The 16,065-nt window shown below is 46.7% G+C and overlaps 1 protein-coding gene across 8 annotated transcripts in view; it reads right to left on the bottom strand.

Annotated features, from left to right (window-relative positions):
• ZFAT (zinc finger and AT-hook domain containing) overlaps positions 1–16,065 on the bottom strand; it is a 110,923-nt gene that overhangs the window by 42,520 nt on the left and 52,338 nt on the right. For 7 of the 8 annotated variants that reach the window (XM_060277597.1, XM_060277598.1, XM_060277594.1 and 4 more), the window contains 2 exons: positions 12,986–13,218; positions 10,791–10,928 (listed from right to left, as the gene is read on the bottom strand). In XM_060277597.1, the coding sequence (XP_060133580.1) occupies positions 10,791–10,928; positions 12,986–13,218 (371 nt within the window). The remainder of the gene's footprint in view (positions 1–10,790; positions 10,929–12,985; positions 13,219–16,065) is intronic. The other variant, XM_035124522.2, reaches the window with a different exon arrangement.

Genomic DNA, 16,065 nt, shown 5'->3' with positions numbered 1-16,065 from the left:
TAAAAACCATTCTCTGCACGTACACCCTTGTGCAAATTAACTGAAACAAAGCATGTTTTCTATCTTACTTGTAATCCTGTACTCAAAACAAACACGAAAAGTCAGTTGATCATTACGGTGTCAGAAGCCTGCAGCCAATAGAAGGAATGATGTGCTCACCACAATATATTAAGGTTCTACAAAATAGAGTTATTCCAGAGCTGGAAAAGAGGTATCCTGATGGTACTGGCCTATTGCAGCAGGACCTAGCGCCCTGTTGAACGTGGTGAAGAAATTCATGACAGAGCAGCAAATACAGGTACTTGATTGGCTAGGGAATTCCTCGGACATGAATCCCATTGAGAATTTGTGGGCTATATGCAAAAGTCGCCTCTGTGCTGTAGACTGTATGACTATGGAGAAGCTCATTCAGGCACTGATTCAAGTGTGGTAAAAGGTAAAGGGACCCCTGACCATTAGGTCCAGTCGTGACCGACTCGGGGGTTGTGCGCTCATCTCGCATTATTGGCCGAGGGAGCCGGCGTATAGCTTCCAGGTCATGTGGCCAGCATGACAAAGCCGCTTCTGGCGAACCAGAGCAGCACACGGAAACACCGTTTACCTTCCCGCTGTAGCGGTTCCTATTTATCTACTTGCATTTTGACGTGCTTTCGAACTGCTAGGTTGGCAGGAGCTGGGACCGAGCAACGGGAGCTCACCCCGTCACAGGGATTCGAACCGCTGACCTTCTGATCAGCAAGACCTAGGCTCTGTGGTTTAACCCACAGCGCCACCTGGGTCCCTAGTGGCGGTACAGGGATCCAAAAATCAACAGAGACTGTTCAAAACTACTAGACTCCATGCCAAACCGTGTTCAAATGCTGCTTAAAAATTGTGGAGGTCATATCCGTTACGAATGTATGTATATGTGAGTTTTGTACATGCATATGTGAGTTTTGTACAATAAACTACATTGTTTGTTTCAATTAATTTGCACAAGGGTGTAGAAACCTTGTCCAACAGGGTGAGGACAGGGCTAAAACATTTCTTCCAGGTGCACTACTAGAGCAATGCAATGGCAGGCCAATGATTCATAAGACCACTGCCATCCATGACTTGATTGTGGGTGGAGGAATTGACCTGGGCTTGTTCCTGCTGCTGTTTGACCACCAGCGACGCAGGTTGTGTGGGTGCAGTGATTTGTAAAAAGTCCTTTGTTTTCACCAGGTGTTCTATTGGGGAGACACAGTTCTCTGAGTGCGTGTTCTGGAAGGTGGGCAATAGGGGCAGTGCAAGATTCCTTTTGGAGTACCCGTCACACCAAACATTCCCTGCCCGAGCGGCTTCAGGCCGTGCCAGATGTTCTCATGGAGACACCTAGTTTGGTGGTCCTGGATGATTTTAACATCCATGCTGACACGTTACGAGGGGCTGCTCGGGACTCCTTGAAAGTATGGCCCCCATGGGCCTGTCCCTGAACAAATCTGGCCCTACGCACAGCCATGGACATGCCTTCGATCTGGGGTTTACCATAGTGATCTGACACTTACCGTGTTTCCCCCTTTTTAAGACGTAGCCATAATATAAGACATAGCAGGATTTCTAAGCAGTTGCGCGATATAAGCCATAACCCGAAAATAAGACATAGTGATAGACCCTTCCCCCCTCCCGCCAGCCAACTCTCCCCCATAAAAATCTCTCCCCATTTTACTGTCGCTCCAAAGACACGCATTTCTTTTAAAAGCTTGTAAAAATGCACCGTAGAGCCGTTCCTGCAGCCTCGTGATTCCCCCTCCTGTTTCTGTAAGCATTTTTTAAAATACCTGTAAAAGGATTCCAAAATATTTTTTTTTAGCTAGGCTGTGTGAGCTCTGCTTGCTTGGTGAAGAGGAGAAAAGTGGCATTTGCGGTGGGGAGAAGATGAAAGCACGAGGGAAAAAAGAGGGGCGATTGAAGACGCTGCCTTCCCCTTTAGGGAGAGACTCTGTGTGCGCGTCTCTCTCTCTCTCCCCCCCCCCCCGCCTCTCTCTCTCTCTCTCTCTCACACACACACACACACAGCCCACCTCTCGCTTCCCCCCACCTTTCCCCCTTTTAATAGCCTTTTAAAAAGTGAGGATTCTTTTTTCTTTCCATTGCTTGTCTGTAGAGCTTCCCCTTTAAGGATTTGTACCGGTACCGGGATCGCTGCCGGTGGCGCAGTCCTTGCCTTGGGGATTAAGGACTTTCCCCTTCTCGCTGTTTAGGAGCTGCTAAACACTGCCCTACACCCTACACAAAAGTTAACATTTTGTGGGTAAGAGAAACACGGACGGGTTGTTAGGACCAGCAGATTATCTCACCCCGCTTTCTGCTGGCTCAATTGCTACTTAATTGCTACCATTTACCATCTTAATTGCTGCTCAGCTGGCTGCTTTGTTTTCTACAGTATCTCAGCCGGTAGCCTCTTTGCTATCAGTGCTACAAAGTGCTACATTGTTGGAACTTTCGCTCTTAAGTCTTGGGCAGTTGGCTGGCTGGTAGAGATCCTTATTTGCTTTAGTATAGGCTACTGCTACGACTGCATCACACAGATAGATTCCATTATACTGTACTGGTTTAAATTTAAGAAGCTCCAGTGTAGCAGATTGCTATTAAGTGAGTCCCCACCTGTGAGGGGAGAGAGAGAGAGCAGCCCTTCGGAGGAGCTCCTTCCCTCCCTCACGAACATCCCAGGGCCAGGGAGAGAGGGCTGGGCCAGCGATGCACACACCTCCCTTCCCTCAGACTCCCTCTCATGGAGCTTGGTGGTGGCTGTTGCCCGTCATTTTCTTTCAGTCAAGAGTCCTGCCCCGCAGGGAGACAGGGAGCAAGAGGGGCACTGCTCCTGATGTAATAAAAATACCGGTAAGACATTCCCTGAAAATAAGCCACCCAGTGTTTTTTTGAGGAAAAAAAGTGATAAGACGGTGTCTTAAAATGTGGGAAAGACGGTAAGTTCGATTGGAACAAAAGAAGTGCCAGTCAGATCACTTCCTGGTACAACTAGACTTCTCTGCGATCCTTGCCCTCTGCAGGGAGGTAGGACCGATTCGAGTGGTCCACCCCCGCCACTTAATGGAGCCAAATGGCTTCCAGAGAGTGGTAGGGGATGCATCAGCCCATGTTGATGGCCTCTCAGTCGATTCCCTGGTGGCCTGCTGTAATGCAGAGTTAACTAGGACTATTGACTGCCTGGCTCCGAAGCTCCGTCTATGATTGCATGGAGCTCGGTGGCCCCAATTGCGGCTTTTCTTCCCAAGCCTGTCCTTGGAAGCTTTTAACCGGCAGGTAAAAAAATATCCCTGTTTACTCTGATTGTGTGCTGTTACTGAGAAGCTCAAACTTCAGCTGGAACTTTGCATGCGCCCTGGGACTAGGTGTCTGTTCTGGCACTGCTCTGAGCAATTTGCGAAGCAAAAGAGAAAGCAGCCTTAGTTTAAGCAGGATGTTCTTGCATAGCTGTAGCCATGCACAGGACTGAATGGTGGTATTTACAGTTGAATCAGTTCCTGGAACCTTTGCCGTGTCTAAAGGAAGTGCCTAGCCTTTTTCGGACAGCAAGCATTTCCTACTGGTAATTAGATAAAAGTCTTAATTTGCATTTTTGGGGAAAGTGCCACTGCTTTGAGATGGGAGCTTGAGGGTCACCTTTTGTCCCAGGCCTGCGCTTTCTGTGCCCCTGATGTACAGGTGTGAACAGAGAAGATCTGTTGACAGTCCGTAAAGATAGATTGCACACCACCTTTGGCCTGCGTGCTGGGCATACCTCAGCACAACAGTGCTGCTGTTGACACCACTTAATCTAGCAAGCCCTTGGATTCTTGCCTTGTCTGAGGCACTGATGTTGTGAGTCTCTCGGAAGTGGATAAGTCACAGAGGGCTGACAGCTCCCACACAATGGGCCTCTTACACTGAAATGGCTTTCTTCGGGAAATTTTTACTAAGGAATTGAGTTCTGGGCCATTTCATTCCAATGTCATCTGAGAGAGCAAAAGGAAGCTAATGGCAACGGCTTCCAAGTCCCAAGACTATTATTTCTATTTTTGTGTGTGAGAGAGAGACCATATATGCACAACAGGGCCCGGATGGTTCAGGAACCGGAAAATAAAATACACAGAAGTTGAAGTATATTATAATTCCAGAGCTAATAATTCCGAAGCCAAGCTGATGAGTTTGAGACTCTAACTCAATTCTGAGCATATGGAGTTAGCTCAGCGAGGGCCCTTGGGAACCCTAACAGGCTGGAAGAGTCGTGCTGCTGCACTTCTGCAAATGCCAAAATCTGCTTCCTGGAAAAGCAAAATGCCAAGCGAGGCACAGAGACAAAAACGTGTGGGCCTCGCAGAGAAGTGACAGGATGCAAGTTGTGTCCACAAAGGGAACGCAAAAGATGCTACCATCATTTAAACTTCATTGCCTGTCAATGGTTCACGGTTGAGCTTTAACATGGGCGAGCGAAAAAAATCTGGACTGGCTGCCGTTCATTGTCAAAGTGTCTCTGTATTTGTAGTTCTTTCCACAACGCACAGCTGGTGTTTTGCACACAAACCCTCGTCTGTGTAAAGCAGGATTACACACACAGCAAGTAATACTCCCTGTTGGGTTTTTGCAGCAGCGTGGATTGGGAATGTTTCGGTGGTAGGCGGTGTTAAGATCACCCCATCATGGAATAAGTCCCTAGTGAGGTTCGGATTGACAGGGATAGTTCATTCCTCATTTGCTTCTAAACCAAGGCGTTCCATGCTTCCACCAGAAGAATAGCTTCCCCCAAAGGAAGAAAGAAAACAAGAACAATACACCATGCAGCCTTGGTCCTATTGAGCTACAGGAATTCTATAAGCAGTGGTCTGTGCTGCCACATCTAGTGCAGCGTTCTAGCGGTTAAGGCAAAACAAAAGCTCAATCTACACATCTGTTTGAATGGCTGCTTGTGGCACAGCCCCACATGGGTGGTGGTAATAATTCTGTGTTAAAAATATTAAAAATGCCATTTCATCATCTGATGCCCTTCTTCGTGTGAGGTCTGGAGGGTGGCTCCCCGTTTGTGGATTGCCCTCCCCAGGGAGGCTCGGCTGGTGCCTTTGTTACATACTGTATATTCAAGCGCCAGGCAAAAACGTTTCTCTATATCCAGGCCTTGGGCAAGGTGTTTGAGATAGTAGCAGAGGGGTGGTGACTTCACTTGTGCCTTGAGGAAACTAGACCCATTATCGTCTAAACCCACTTCAATCTGGCTTCAGACCTGGTTTTGGCACTGAAATTGCTTTGGTCACCCAGATGGATGTTCTTGGTCGGGAGAGATGAGGGAAGCATGACACTGTTGGTTCTCCTTGGGGTTTTCTTTAAGCTGTTCCAACGAACATGGCGTCCTTCTGGAGCAGCTCTATGGTTTGAGAGTTGGGTGGCCAATTTTATGGTAATTTCCTTCCTATCTGCAGGACTGTTTCCCGCACTGGATGCTCAACCAAAAGGCATCCAGTTTTGTTTTTTTTAAAAAAAGAAAAATTAGTTTAAATGCTAGCATTTCCACAGCTCAATCTCTCTCCCCGTCCCAACATTCATTTGTGACTATTTTGCTTAGATATGCCCATGTGCTGTTTTTCTCAACGTCGGCGTCCTTAGAATATACCTGTCTCAACCTCACGCAGGGAATTCCCAGCCAAAACTTAGCAGCAGCAGTATCAGTCATTTGGTGTATTTTTGCAGAATATTCCCACCGCTGCCTGGAGAACATGTTGCTTCGCTAATCCTTCAGAGTTAACCCTGTCACTCTTCCAGCTGGTCCTTATGAATTTCTTGGTCCGAGATTCTGCCTCCCTGAGCCCACCCAGGTTATAAGCAAGGAATCCCAAAGAAAGCCTCCGGCGCAGATCAGGGGCTCGTCAGAGTGACCTTGTCATACGTGGTGACAGAGCCTCTTTTCGAGGACTCAGGTGGGGTCCCTTTCCAATAACACCCTGTCACATTCTTGGCGCTTGCCTTTTCCCTCGGCAAAGTAGAGAGCAGTATATGGCCTGCTTTACAGAATGTCACCTTTCGGAAATGTCTTTCAAGACTTTCTGAAGGGCGTGAACAAAAGCACCATACTTTTAGACTGCCACAGCTACTGACAACTGATACCAGCGCGTTGCAAACGGAAAGAACTTGGCAAACTTTATTATTTCCTTTAGGGCAGAGGGACTGAGAAACAAAGACAAGCCCAAGTCACACGAAAGGCGGCTTCAGATAGTTGTCTGTCATGGTACAATGCGTTACACAGAGATACACCCCTACAGTACTCCAGTGGCAGAGTTGCCATCAGCCGCGGTTGTGCATCAGCAAATATGCTCGGCTGGTGAATTTGCATTAATTCGGAACCAGCTTTAAAAAGCAAAATCTTCATCCTTGTCAAACACTTTTAGGGTTTTTTGGGGGGTGGGGGTATAACACAGGATCTATCCCTGCACAGAAAATCACGTTTGCAGGAAATGTTAGATGTCAGGTTCACAAAGCAGGAACCTCAGTTCCTTGAAAGGCTAGTTCTTTGACATGAGAGTTTTCTATTTGCGGGAAATGTTTTCTCCTCTCTAGAAAGGAACACCCCATAATATGAGCCTCTGCTTGCTTTACCGAACTGAAAATAGCCCAGACGCTGGTTGATCGCCTCGGTCAGGGCAGGCACTTCCATTAGGCAAACTCAGGTAGTGGAAGAAACTTGCACCTCCTGCTTTCTGGCCTTGTGGCTCACCTATTTACCCAGCTAGCTCTTGCAGGGCTCTCCAGAGTGCCCATCCCAACCCCATGCCTCAATAGGAGGAAAGACCTTCCTCCTCTGGGTGAGGTGGTCTGGGGAAGGTCCTGCGCCGATGCCACCTTTACAGGACAGCAAGAACTTTCTTTTGAAAGCAGTTCATTGGAAGTTTAAAGTTTCAACTAAACTCAAAAAGAATGACTAGTGGTTGTGTGCATGCACTTCCCTAGATGTCAGGGAATCAAGGGCTTCCACACCTCCTCCTCTTCCTGCCTCCAACTCTTCTGCTCCATTGTCTCCCAGGACCGGAAGAGGGGTGAAGTGGGAGGAGCAGAAGGTGACACACAGGCAGAGTCCTCACGTGCTTGTGTGCAGCTCGGATGGGGGAGATACACAAGCTGAGGTCCATAGTGGGACCTCCCTGCTGTGCCAAACTGCCTCATCAGGTGTGCGCCTAGGAGTAGCTGGGAGACGTAGGACTGATGGAACAGCCTTTCCATAACTTGCAAGTGTACTTTTGATAATAGTTCATTCCTCACTCTGGACATTCCTCGCCTGACAGGGCTGTGACACTTAGCCACCTTTCTTGGAATACTTTGTTCTGAGGAAGGATCCCATTCTTCAAAACAACACAGCTGGATGGGAAATAAAAAAAAATCCTTCCAGCAGCACCTTAGAGACCAACTAAGTTTGTCATTGGTATGAGCTTTCGTGTGCATGCACACTTCTTCAGATACACTGAAGATGTATCTGCCTTGGGTGGTTCCCTGCCTTGCGCTGACTCTGACTTTGGTGTCCCAAATGTACCGCTTATTGGTACATTTGAGAATGTACTTGTCTACTTAGAAGGGGAGATGCCACATGAAACCTTTGAACACAGAGATACACCTCTGTTTGGTGTCAGAGCACACTGGCCAGGCACGAACAACAGTGAGAGCTATTTATTCACCCTGGCAGGGATCCAAGCTGCTATTGAAGCCCCCAGAGGTGTCAAACATTCCATTAAAACTCTTGTTTTCTTCTCTTGCACTCCCAGTCCCATCTCCCCGCTCGTTGCCACATTTATTTCCCTGCTGGCTCGAAATATTGTTCCCTTTGTTACTTACAAGTGTGAAACGGAGAAGCCTGGTAATGCCAAGCTGCTGGAAACTAATCTGAGTGCTGGAAATGTTTGTTCAAGGCTTTCTATACATTTCTGCCAACACATTTCACCTTGCGCTGCACATAATGTGTTACCTCACCCTTGGGATGTGTTGCAAAGTGGCAATTAATTAGGCCCACTTTTGACTGTATTTCCCTCCTTGCACGATGAAAGGGGCAGAAAGTCAATAAGAGCTCTTGCAATGTGGAAGCAAACAAGATTTTTATTATGTGATATATATATGTTGTGAACCTCCCTGAGATCTATGGATATAAGGTGGCATACAAATTTTAATAATAGTTTTGCAGCCATTTGTACACTTCCATATGCAACATTACAAGGGCTCTTTCATGAGCCAAGCAGAGACAACTGTCTTAGGCAGCAGCTTTGGGGGACAGTGAACTGTCAGGCAACACTCCCCCATCCCCCTCTTACTGTCCCCAGTTGCTCACCTCACTTCGCAAGGATTTCTGCCTTCTCCCACCTTGCTCTAGGAAAGAGCCAAGATGTCCTTCCTCAGAAGGAGGCATTCTGGGCAAGGTGGCTTGGAGAGCATTTACATCACCCCTTCTGGAAATGCTCTTTCAACTTTAAAAAAGTTCTAAGTTTGTAGAGCTTCTATAGGTGTTGCAGCAAAGCTGTAGTGGTAACAGAGGTCCTCTCTCTAATAATAATAATAATAATAATAATAATAATAATAATAATAATAATACCTCATCCATCTGGCTGGGTTTCCCTAGCCACTCTGGGCAGCTTCCAACAAAATATTAAAATACAATAGTCCTTCAGATACTAAAAGCTTCCCCAAACAGGGCTGCCTTCAGATGTCTCCTAAAAGTCTGGTAGTTGTTTTTTCCTTTGACTTCTGGTGGGAGGGCGTTCTGCCTGGTTCCCTGTAACTTTGCTTCTTGCAGTGAGGGAACCGCCAGAAAGCCCTCACAGCTGGACCTCAGTGTTCGGGCAGAACGATGGGGGTGGAGACACTCCTTCAGGTATACTGGACTGAGGCCATTTAGGGCTTTAAAGGTCAGCACCAACACTTTGAATTGTGCTCAGAAACGTACTGGGAGCCAGTGAAGATCTTTTAGAACTGGTGTTATGTGGTCCCAGCGACCAGACCCAGTCATCAGTATAGCTCCCGCATTCTGGATTAGTTGTAGTTTCTGGGTCACCTTCAAAGGTAGCCAAACGTAGAGCGCATTGCAGTAGTCCAAGCAGGAGATAACTAGAGCATCCACCACTCTGGCGAGACACTCCGCGGGCAGGTAGGGTCTCAGCCTGCGTACCAGATGGAGCTGGTGAACAGCTGCCCTCGACACAGAATTGACCTGTGCCTCCATGGACAGCTGTGAGTCTAAAATGACTCCCAGGCTGCACACCTGGTCCTTCAGGGACACTGTTACCCCATTCAGGACAGGAAGTCCTCCACATCTGCCCACCTCCTGTCCCCCAAAAACAGTACTTCTGTCTTGTCAGGGTTCAACCTCAATCTGTTATCTGCCAACCATTCTTGTAGTCTCGGGCACCTCGGCCAGAATGCCTCACTCTTTAGAAAGACGCAATTGTCGTTTCCTAGGGTGAGCCAGGGAGGATGTGGAAGGCGAACAGAGGCAGCGGTTAGGTGTGTGGATGGGGAGAGGACAGCGACGAATGGAACTGGCAGTGACTCAAACAGTGTGACCTCTTGCACCTGCCCTGTGAATCAAGCACGCTTGAACTTCTCTGTGTGTCACGAATTCTGTTAATGCGCGAAAGGATTGGAAGATAATCCAAATCTGCCCTGCAGTTGAAGAAGGTCTTGCATTCGAATTAAGAACCAATTTTAAAACATAGCCCCCTTAAACTTCAGGCTGAAAGGTGCTTTCAGATCCTCTTTCCCATGCAAGCAGCCATTTTATACCTTCCTCCCCCCCCCTGCCATTTCAAAGCAAAGAAATGGACCATCAGAAACACATGCTATCAGGAGAATGACACAGAGCATGTGTTGCTGAGCTGTACTACTCCAGACCGCAAGCAGATGAACTTTATGCTTGAATGCCCTCTCACATTTAAAACAAACAAAGCCACCACCTAGAGCACACCAAACTGGCATGTCAGGGAGAACATTTTCCCTGGCATGCCAGTCATCTTTAGGCACAGAGCTTTTCAGTAGGGTGGATGAGTCAAACACTAATTCCTTGCCTCGACCTGCAGACTGAATGGTACAGTCCAGGGACCACTGTGACCTGATTCTCTTGGCTGTCTTTTGCATCCCCCTGCCAGTCAAAGAAACACATTACTGTGGACTTGCAAATTCACACTCGTCCAACTTGCGCAATTTCAACTTCAGGCGGTTGATATCGCACAAATTAAACATGCAGAAGGTGGAGAGCTTGAAAGCTCTTTTGGCACCGGGTTTTTCCTGAAGCGGAAAGAGCTTTTAAGGCATTGCTTCTCAAACTGGGATCAAGCTCTCATCATCCCTAGCTAGAAGAACCAGTGGCCAGGGATGATGGCAGTTGTAGTCCAACAACAGCTTGGGACCCAAGTTTGAGAAATCTCTCTGCCTTGCTTACCAGACTCTGGCGAGATCTTGCAGGAACTCGGGCAGCCCTTCAAAATCTTGTGAGAGCCTCCCAGAGCCCCGTAAGGTGGGCGGAGTTAAGACCTGTTCAGTACATCGGCTCCGGAAGGTAAGGTTGCTCAAGTGGGGGTGGTTTCAAGGGGATGTTCTGCATAAACTCGCCACCCCTGGAATGTAACCCCGGAACAATATGCAAGTCCACCAAAGCTTGTATCATTTCTCCCTTTCCAATTCCTAGCCTTATACTGCGTTAGATAGTGACCCCATGGAGAATTTCTGTTACCTGACACTTGGGGTCTTGGCGTGCAGTTGGACTATGATTCCCCATCCAGAGAGATCGAGTAGAAACGATTTACCTTCAAAAGGAAATGAAAAAACCCTAGAGTGCCTTTTAAAAGCATCTCTGGACCAGGGCCTATAAATCTAGAGCAGGGGTCAGCAAACTTTTCCAGCAGGGGGCCGCTCCACTGTCTCAGACCTTGTAGGGGGCCGGACTATATTTTGAAAGAAAAAGAAAAATGAACAAATTCCTATGCCCCACAAATAACCCAGAGATGCATTTTAAATAAAATGACACATTCTACTCATGTAAAAACACGCTGATTCCCAGACCTCCCGCAGGCCAGATTTAGAAGGTGATTGGGCTGGATCCTGGGCCTTAGTTTGCCTACCCATGATCTAGAGGTTTCAAGGGAAAGCAACAAGCTCCTTATGAAAGTGGATGCACAGCTTGGTGGTTCATGCCATGCTTCCTTCCTTCTTACGGGCAGGGAGAGTGCACCTGGTCACTAGGAAATCTACTGATGCAATGGCTAGGAACAACTTGCCCAGAAGAGTAGCTGTGCTTAGCCTAATGCGGTGACAATGACAAAGGAGTCCTTTCACAATCTGACGGAAGCATAAGCGTTTGTAGTCAAGGGCCTACTACTTTAACAGCTGCATCTAATGCACTTGTCACAAAAAACCTCACACCATAAAAATGTGTCCTCCTTTAAGGCAAGGGGGGGGGGAACCTGTGGCCCGAAAGGCAAAGGCTATTGCCATTTCCCCTTGCTGTCATGGGATACTGGATTTTTGGCAGGGCCAAAATGATGTGTGATGGACCCTACCATAAACACAATTGTTGCTTTTCCAGCAGGGCCTAGGGGCAGGCAGAAGAGAAAACCTGGTGCGAAAAAGGCAGCAACCTCCATTCCTAGTAACAGATGTTTGGCGGCTTTATTCTCTCCCTCGGGGCAGTTGTAGAAATCTTCCCTGCTATTTTCAGTCAATGTGCTAGATTTTTAAATCATGTACAAGCTGTGGGTAACTTTCTGATGCACACGAACGCTCACGGGGGGGCCTAGCACCTTGTGCGAAATCAAATGTTGCAAATAGAGGTCAAGAAAAATGACCTTAAAAACAACCACAGGTTTTCTCTGAAAAGCAAATTTAAAGGGAATTTTTTTCCTCTTGCTCAAGTAAAATGATACTAATGAAGTGATGTGTATCCCTTCCTTTTGCTTTGAGTCCCTCGCTGCTTTCTGAAAAGCCATCCTGCGGCTTCTGAAACCACAGCAGTTAGTCAGAGTAGGAGGTGAACTATTCTGTTCTTCACCTATTTCCCCCCCCCCCCCCAACACACACACACAATAAGAAAGTCTAACTGTTGGAGATATTGGCCCACAGCCCACCTCCTGTCAGCATAAAAGAGATCTGAAAACATGAGGTGTATCACGTTTAACTCGTGGTTTTAAGAAAAATGCACAAGCACAGCCTGGAAGCAAAGAAGAAAGAATATTGAGAAAATTCTCTCTTGCTCTTCTGAAACTGTAATTCCCAAAGCTGCTCAGAAGGTGGAATCATGAGGGCCCTAGTTGATGAGGCTTAGCTGCGGACTTTCTATCCTCCTGTATTCCATGGCCTTGAGTTTCAGCTCATGAAATGTAAAGCCTGCAGTTAAAGCAGAATAAAAAGCCCCAAACTGGGTTCACTCCAGCTCCAAAATAAAAGTTTGACTCTCAAAAGGGAGGAACCTGAAAGTGAAAAGGCAGTGTGCCATGGCATACAGTCATGACAGTGCGTCTAGCTGATATTAAGGTCTTTAAGGCTCTGCATACTTCTTGGCCAAGCAAGCCAATGCAAACATGTTTCCCTTACGTGATTGCTCAGAGTACATAGATACCTTGGTGGGGAATTGGAGTTTTAAGGGTTGCACATACAATGTGCATAACCCTGCCCATACAATGCCACGTTCTAAGGACATTCTAGTGTTTGCCTTTACCTCTTTAGCATGCAACAACCCTGTCAAAATTCAGATTTTCCCATGCCTAAAATGGGGCTTTGCAAACACATGCATTGCTTCACAAACAAGGCAGTACAGTAATAAGCAGGAAAGCACTGGGCAACAGAGAAACATCAGGATTGTACCTGTTTTCGTAAAAAAGCAACACATCATAGTGGGAAACAATGGGGTCATTTTCATGGATTGAAACTCTCTCCCTGTACAGAACATAGCTATGACTTTTTTGAAAAACAAAAACAAACAGCTCTGCCCAGGATTCAGACTTACCAACTCTGTGTGCACTTTCAGATGGGCCTGGAGTTTGTATTTATCTGGAGTGGAATAATCACAGTCTTCCGTGGGACATTTCAGCAGAATGTTACTGTGCTTCTGGATGACGTGTCGCTTAAGGCAGTTTTTGGTGATGGATGAGTAGCTGCACTGAGAGCAGTAGTAGAGGTGCTCTCGCGTGTGAGTGCGGACATGCATGTCATAATGCACCCGGTACCAAAACAACTTGCCTGGAAAGAACAATTCAAAGCACGGAAGAGAATAAATTAGTTGCATTCGAGAGTGTTCCATTCAAGCCTTGTGTAATGAACAAAACGCTAGATGAAGTTAGGAGAAGCAGAGGCTCAAATCCTGACTCCATCTTGAGAAGCAGGGATGGTTTTTAGAACCGAGAGGGGCAGGAATCGTAATCGGGGCAGGCTTCTGTGTTTTGTGATGAGGCTGATGGTTCAAATGCGAACGGCTGCAAAATCCTGAGGCTTTGAAACAGGGTGAGCCATAAAGTTAGTTCATGAATCTAATGGCTGAAGAAGTGTGCCCATGTCACGACAAAAAGTATACACCATCATTTTTGCCTCTACTTAGCTCAGATCGAGTAAAATAGTTTGCGCTTATGAGAAACAACTTAGAAGCTAGTTAGGAACTTGAGCCCACAATGAAACCGGAATCCTTGCACAACCCAGACGTACCACAATGTTCTGTTGCTAAACTGATGGCCGTCAACTTGTGATGGCTTTAAAAGAGCACTGGACAAAATTAATGGGCAATAAGGCTTTTGGTGGGAGCTAGCCAAGATGGCTATCTTCTAGCTCCACTGTTGAAGGCAACATGCTTCTGAGTACCAGCTGCTGGCAACTGCAAGTTCTTGTGCTCAGGTCCTGCTTGGAGGCTTTCCAGAGGCATCTCGTTGGCCACTGTGAGAACAGGATGCTGCACGACGGGCCTTTGGCCTGATCTGGAAGGGCTCTGTATTCAATTATCAGCCAGGCATGTCCTTTTGTACTGCCCCTGGTATCAGGCAATTCGACCTAAGTTTATTAATCAGTTGGTTGCTTGTAGGGACTGGAATTCAGACGAACGCAAGGTAGCCTTCCTTATGTTTACCGAGGGTGGGGATGGGATAGAAATAGTAGCCAGGTATATGCAACATGCAATAAGGATTTTGCCAGATGAACTACATCCAAGAGTATTAAAAGAACTGGCAGAGGTGATTTCAGAACCACTGGCAATAATCTTTGAAAATTCCTGGAGAACAGGCGAAGTTCCAGCAGACTGGAGGAGGGCAAATGTTGTCCCTATTTTCAAAAAGGGGAAAAGAGAGGACCCAAACAATTACCGCCCAGTCAGCCTGACATCAATACCAGGAAAGATTCTAGAGCAGATCATTAAGCAAACAGTCTGTGAGCACCTAGAAAGAAACTCTGTGATCACTAAAAGTCAGCATGGGTTCCTGAAAAATAAGTCATGTCAGACTAATCTGATCTCATTTTTTGACAGAATTACAAGCCTGGTAGATGAAGGGAACGCTGTGGATGTAGCCTATCTTGATTTCAGCAAGGCCTTTGACAAGGTGCCCCATGATATTCTTGTAAAGAAGCTGGTAAAATGTGGGCTAGACAATGCTACCATTCAGTGGATTTGTAGCTGGCTTACTGACCGAACCCAAAGGGTGCTCATCAATGGCTCCTCCTCATCCTGGAGAGTAGTGACTAGTGGGGTGCCACAGGGTTCTGTCTTGGGCCCAGTCTTGTTCAACATCTTTATCAATGACTTGGATGATGGGCTTGAGGGAATCCTGAGCAAGTTTGCAGATGACACCAAATTGGGAGGGGTGGCTAACACCCCAGAGGACAGGATCACACTTCAGAATGACCTTAACAGATTAGACAACTGGGCCAAAGCAAACAAGATGAATTTTAACAAGGAGAAATGTAAAGTACTACACTTGGGCAAAAAAAATGAAAGGCACAAATACAGGATGGGAGACACCTGGCTTGAGAGCAGTACACGTGAAAAGGATCTAGGAGTTTTGGTTGACCACAAACTTGACATGAGTCAGCAGTGTGATGCAGCAGCTAAAAAAGCCAATGCAATTCTGGGCTGCATCAATAGGAGTATAGCATCTAGATCAAGGGAAGTAATAGTACCACTGTATTCTGCTCTGGTCAGACCTCACCTGGAGTATTGTGTCCAGTTCTGGGCACCACAGTTCAAGAAGGATACTGATAAGCTGGAACGTGTCCAGAAGAGGGCAACCAAAATGGTCAAAGGCCTGGAAACGATGCCTTATGAGGAACGGCTTAGGGAGCTGGGTATGTTTAGCCTGGAGAAGAGAAGGTTAAGGGGTGATATGATAACCATGTTCAAATATATAAAAGGATGTCATATAAAGGAGGGAGAAAGGTTGTTTTCTGCTGCTCCAGAGAAGCGGACACGGAGCAACGGATTCAAACTACAAGAAAGAAAATTCCACCTAAACATTAGGAAGAACTTCCTGACAGTAAGAGCTGTTCGGCAGTGGAATTTGCTGCCAAGGAGTGTGGTGGAGTCTCCTTCTTTGGAGGTCTTTAAGCAGAGGCTTGACAGCCATCTGTCAGGAATGCTTTGATGGTGTTTCCTGCTTGGCAGGGGGTTGGACTGGATGGCCCTTGTGGTCTCTTCCAACTCTATGATTCTATGATTCTATGATTTGTGGATGCTATACAACGCTAACTTAAGTGTTAGATGCAGGGGTTGGTTTTTTTTAAAGGAGTGTTCTTTTTTTGAACACTACTGGAATCTTGTACATAGGCCAATAAAGGTTTGAGAATCTGAGAATCTGTATTAAATTATATTTTTAAGACGCGGTATTAAGCTGTGTCTCCTATCATTTACTCCACAGGCAGAGAATACCTCTTTTCATACATATTGACATAGCCCCTTCCTACTTGCCAATGTCACTTGTCCAGGGACTGTGAGTGAAACATTTCAGGCCTCAAGTTGTGATGTAGGTTATGCATGGCCACCAAGCCAAATAAAAGACCCGGTAACATCAGACACACGTCATGTACAACCAAAGAAGCCGTTTGAATGGCAAC

This window comes from Zootoca vivipara, chromosome 8, assembly GCF_963506605.1.
Source record: "Zootoca vivipara chromosome 8, rZooViv1.1, whole genome shotgun sequence".
Taxonomy (NCBI): Eukaryota; Metazoa; Chordata; class Lepidosauria; order Squamata; family Lacertidae; genus Zootoca; species Zootoca vivipara.
The sequence above is the reverse complement of the archived record's forward strand: the minus strand, read 5'-3'. Positions and strand labels throughout refer to the sequence as shown.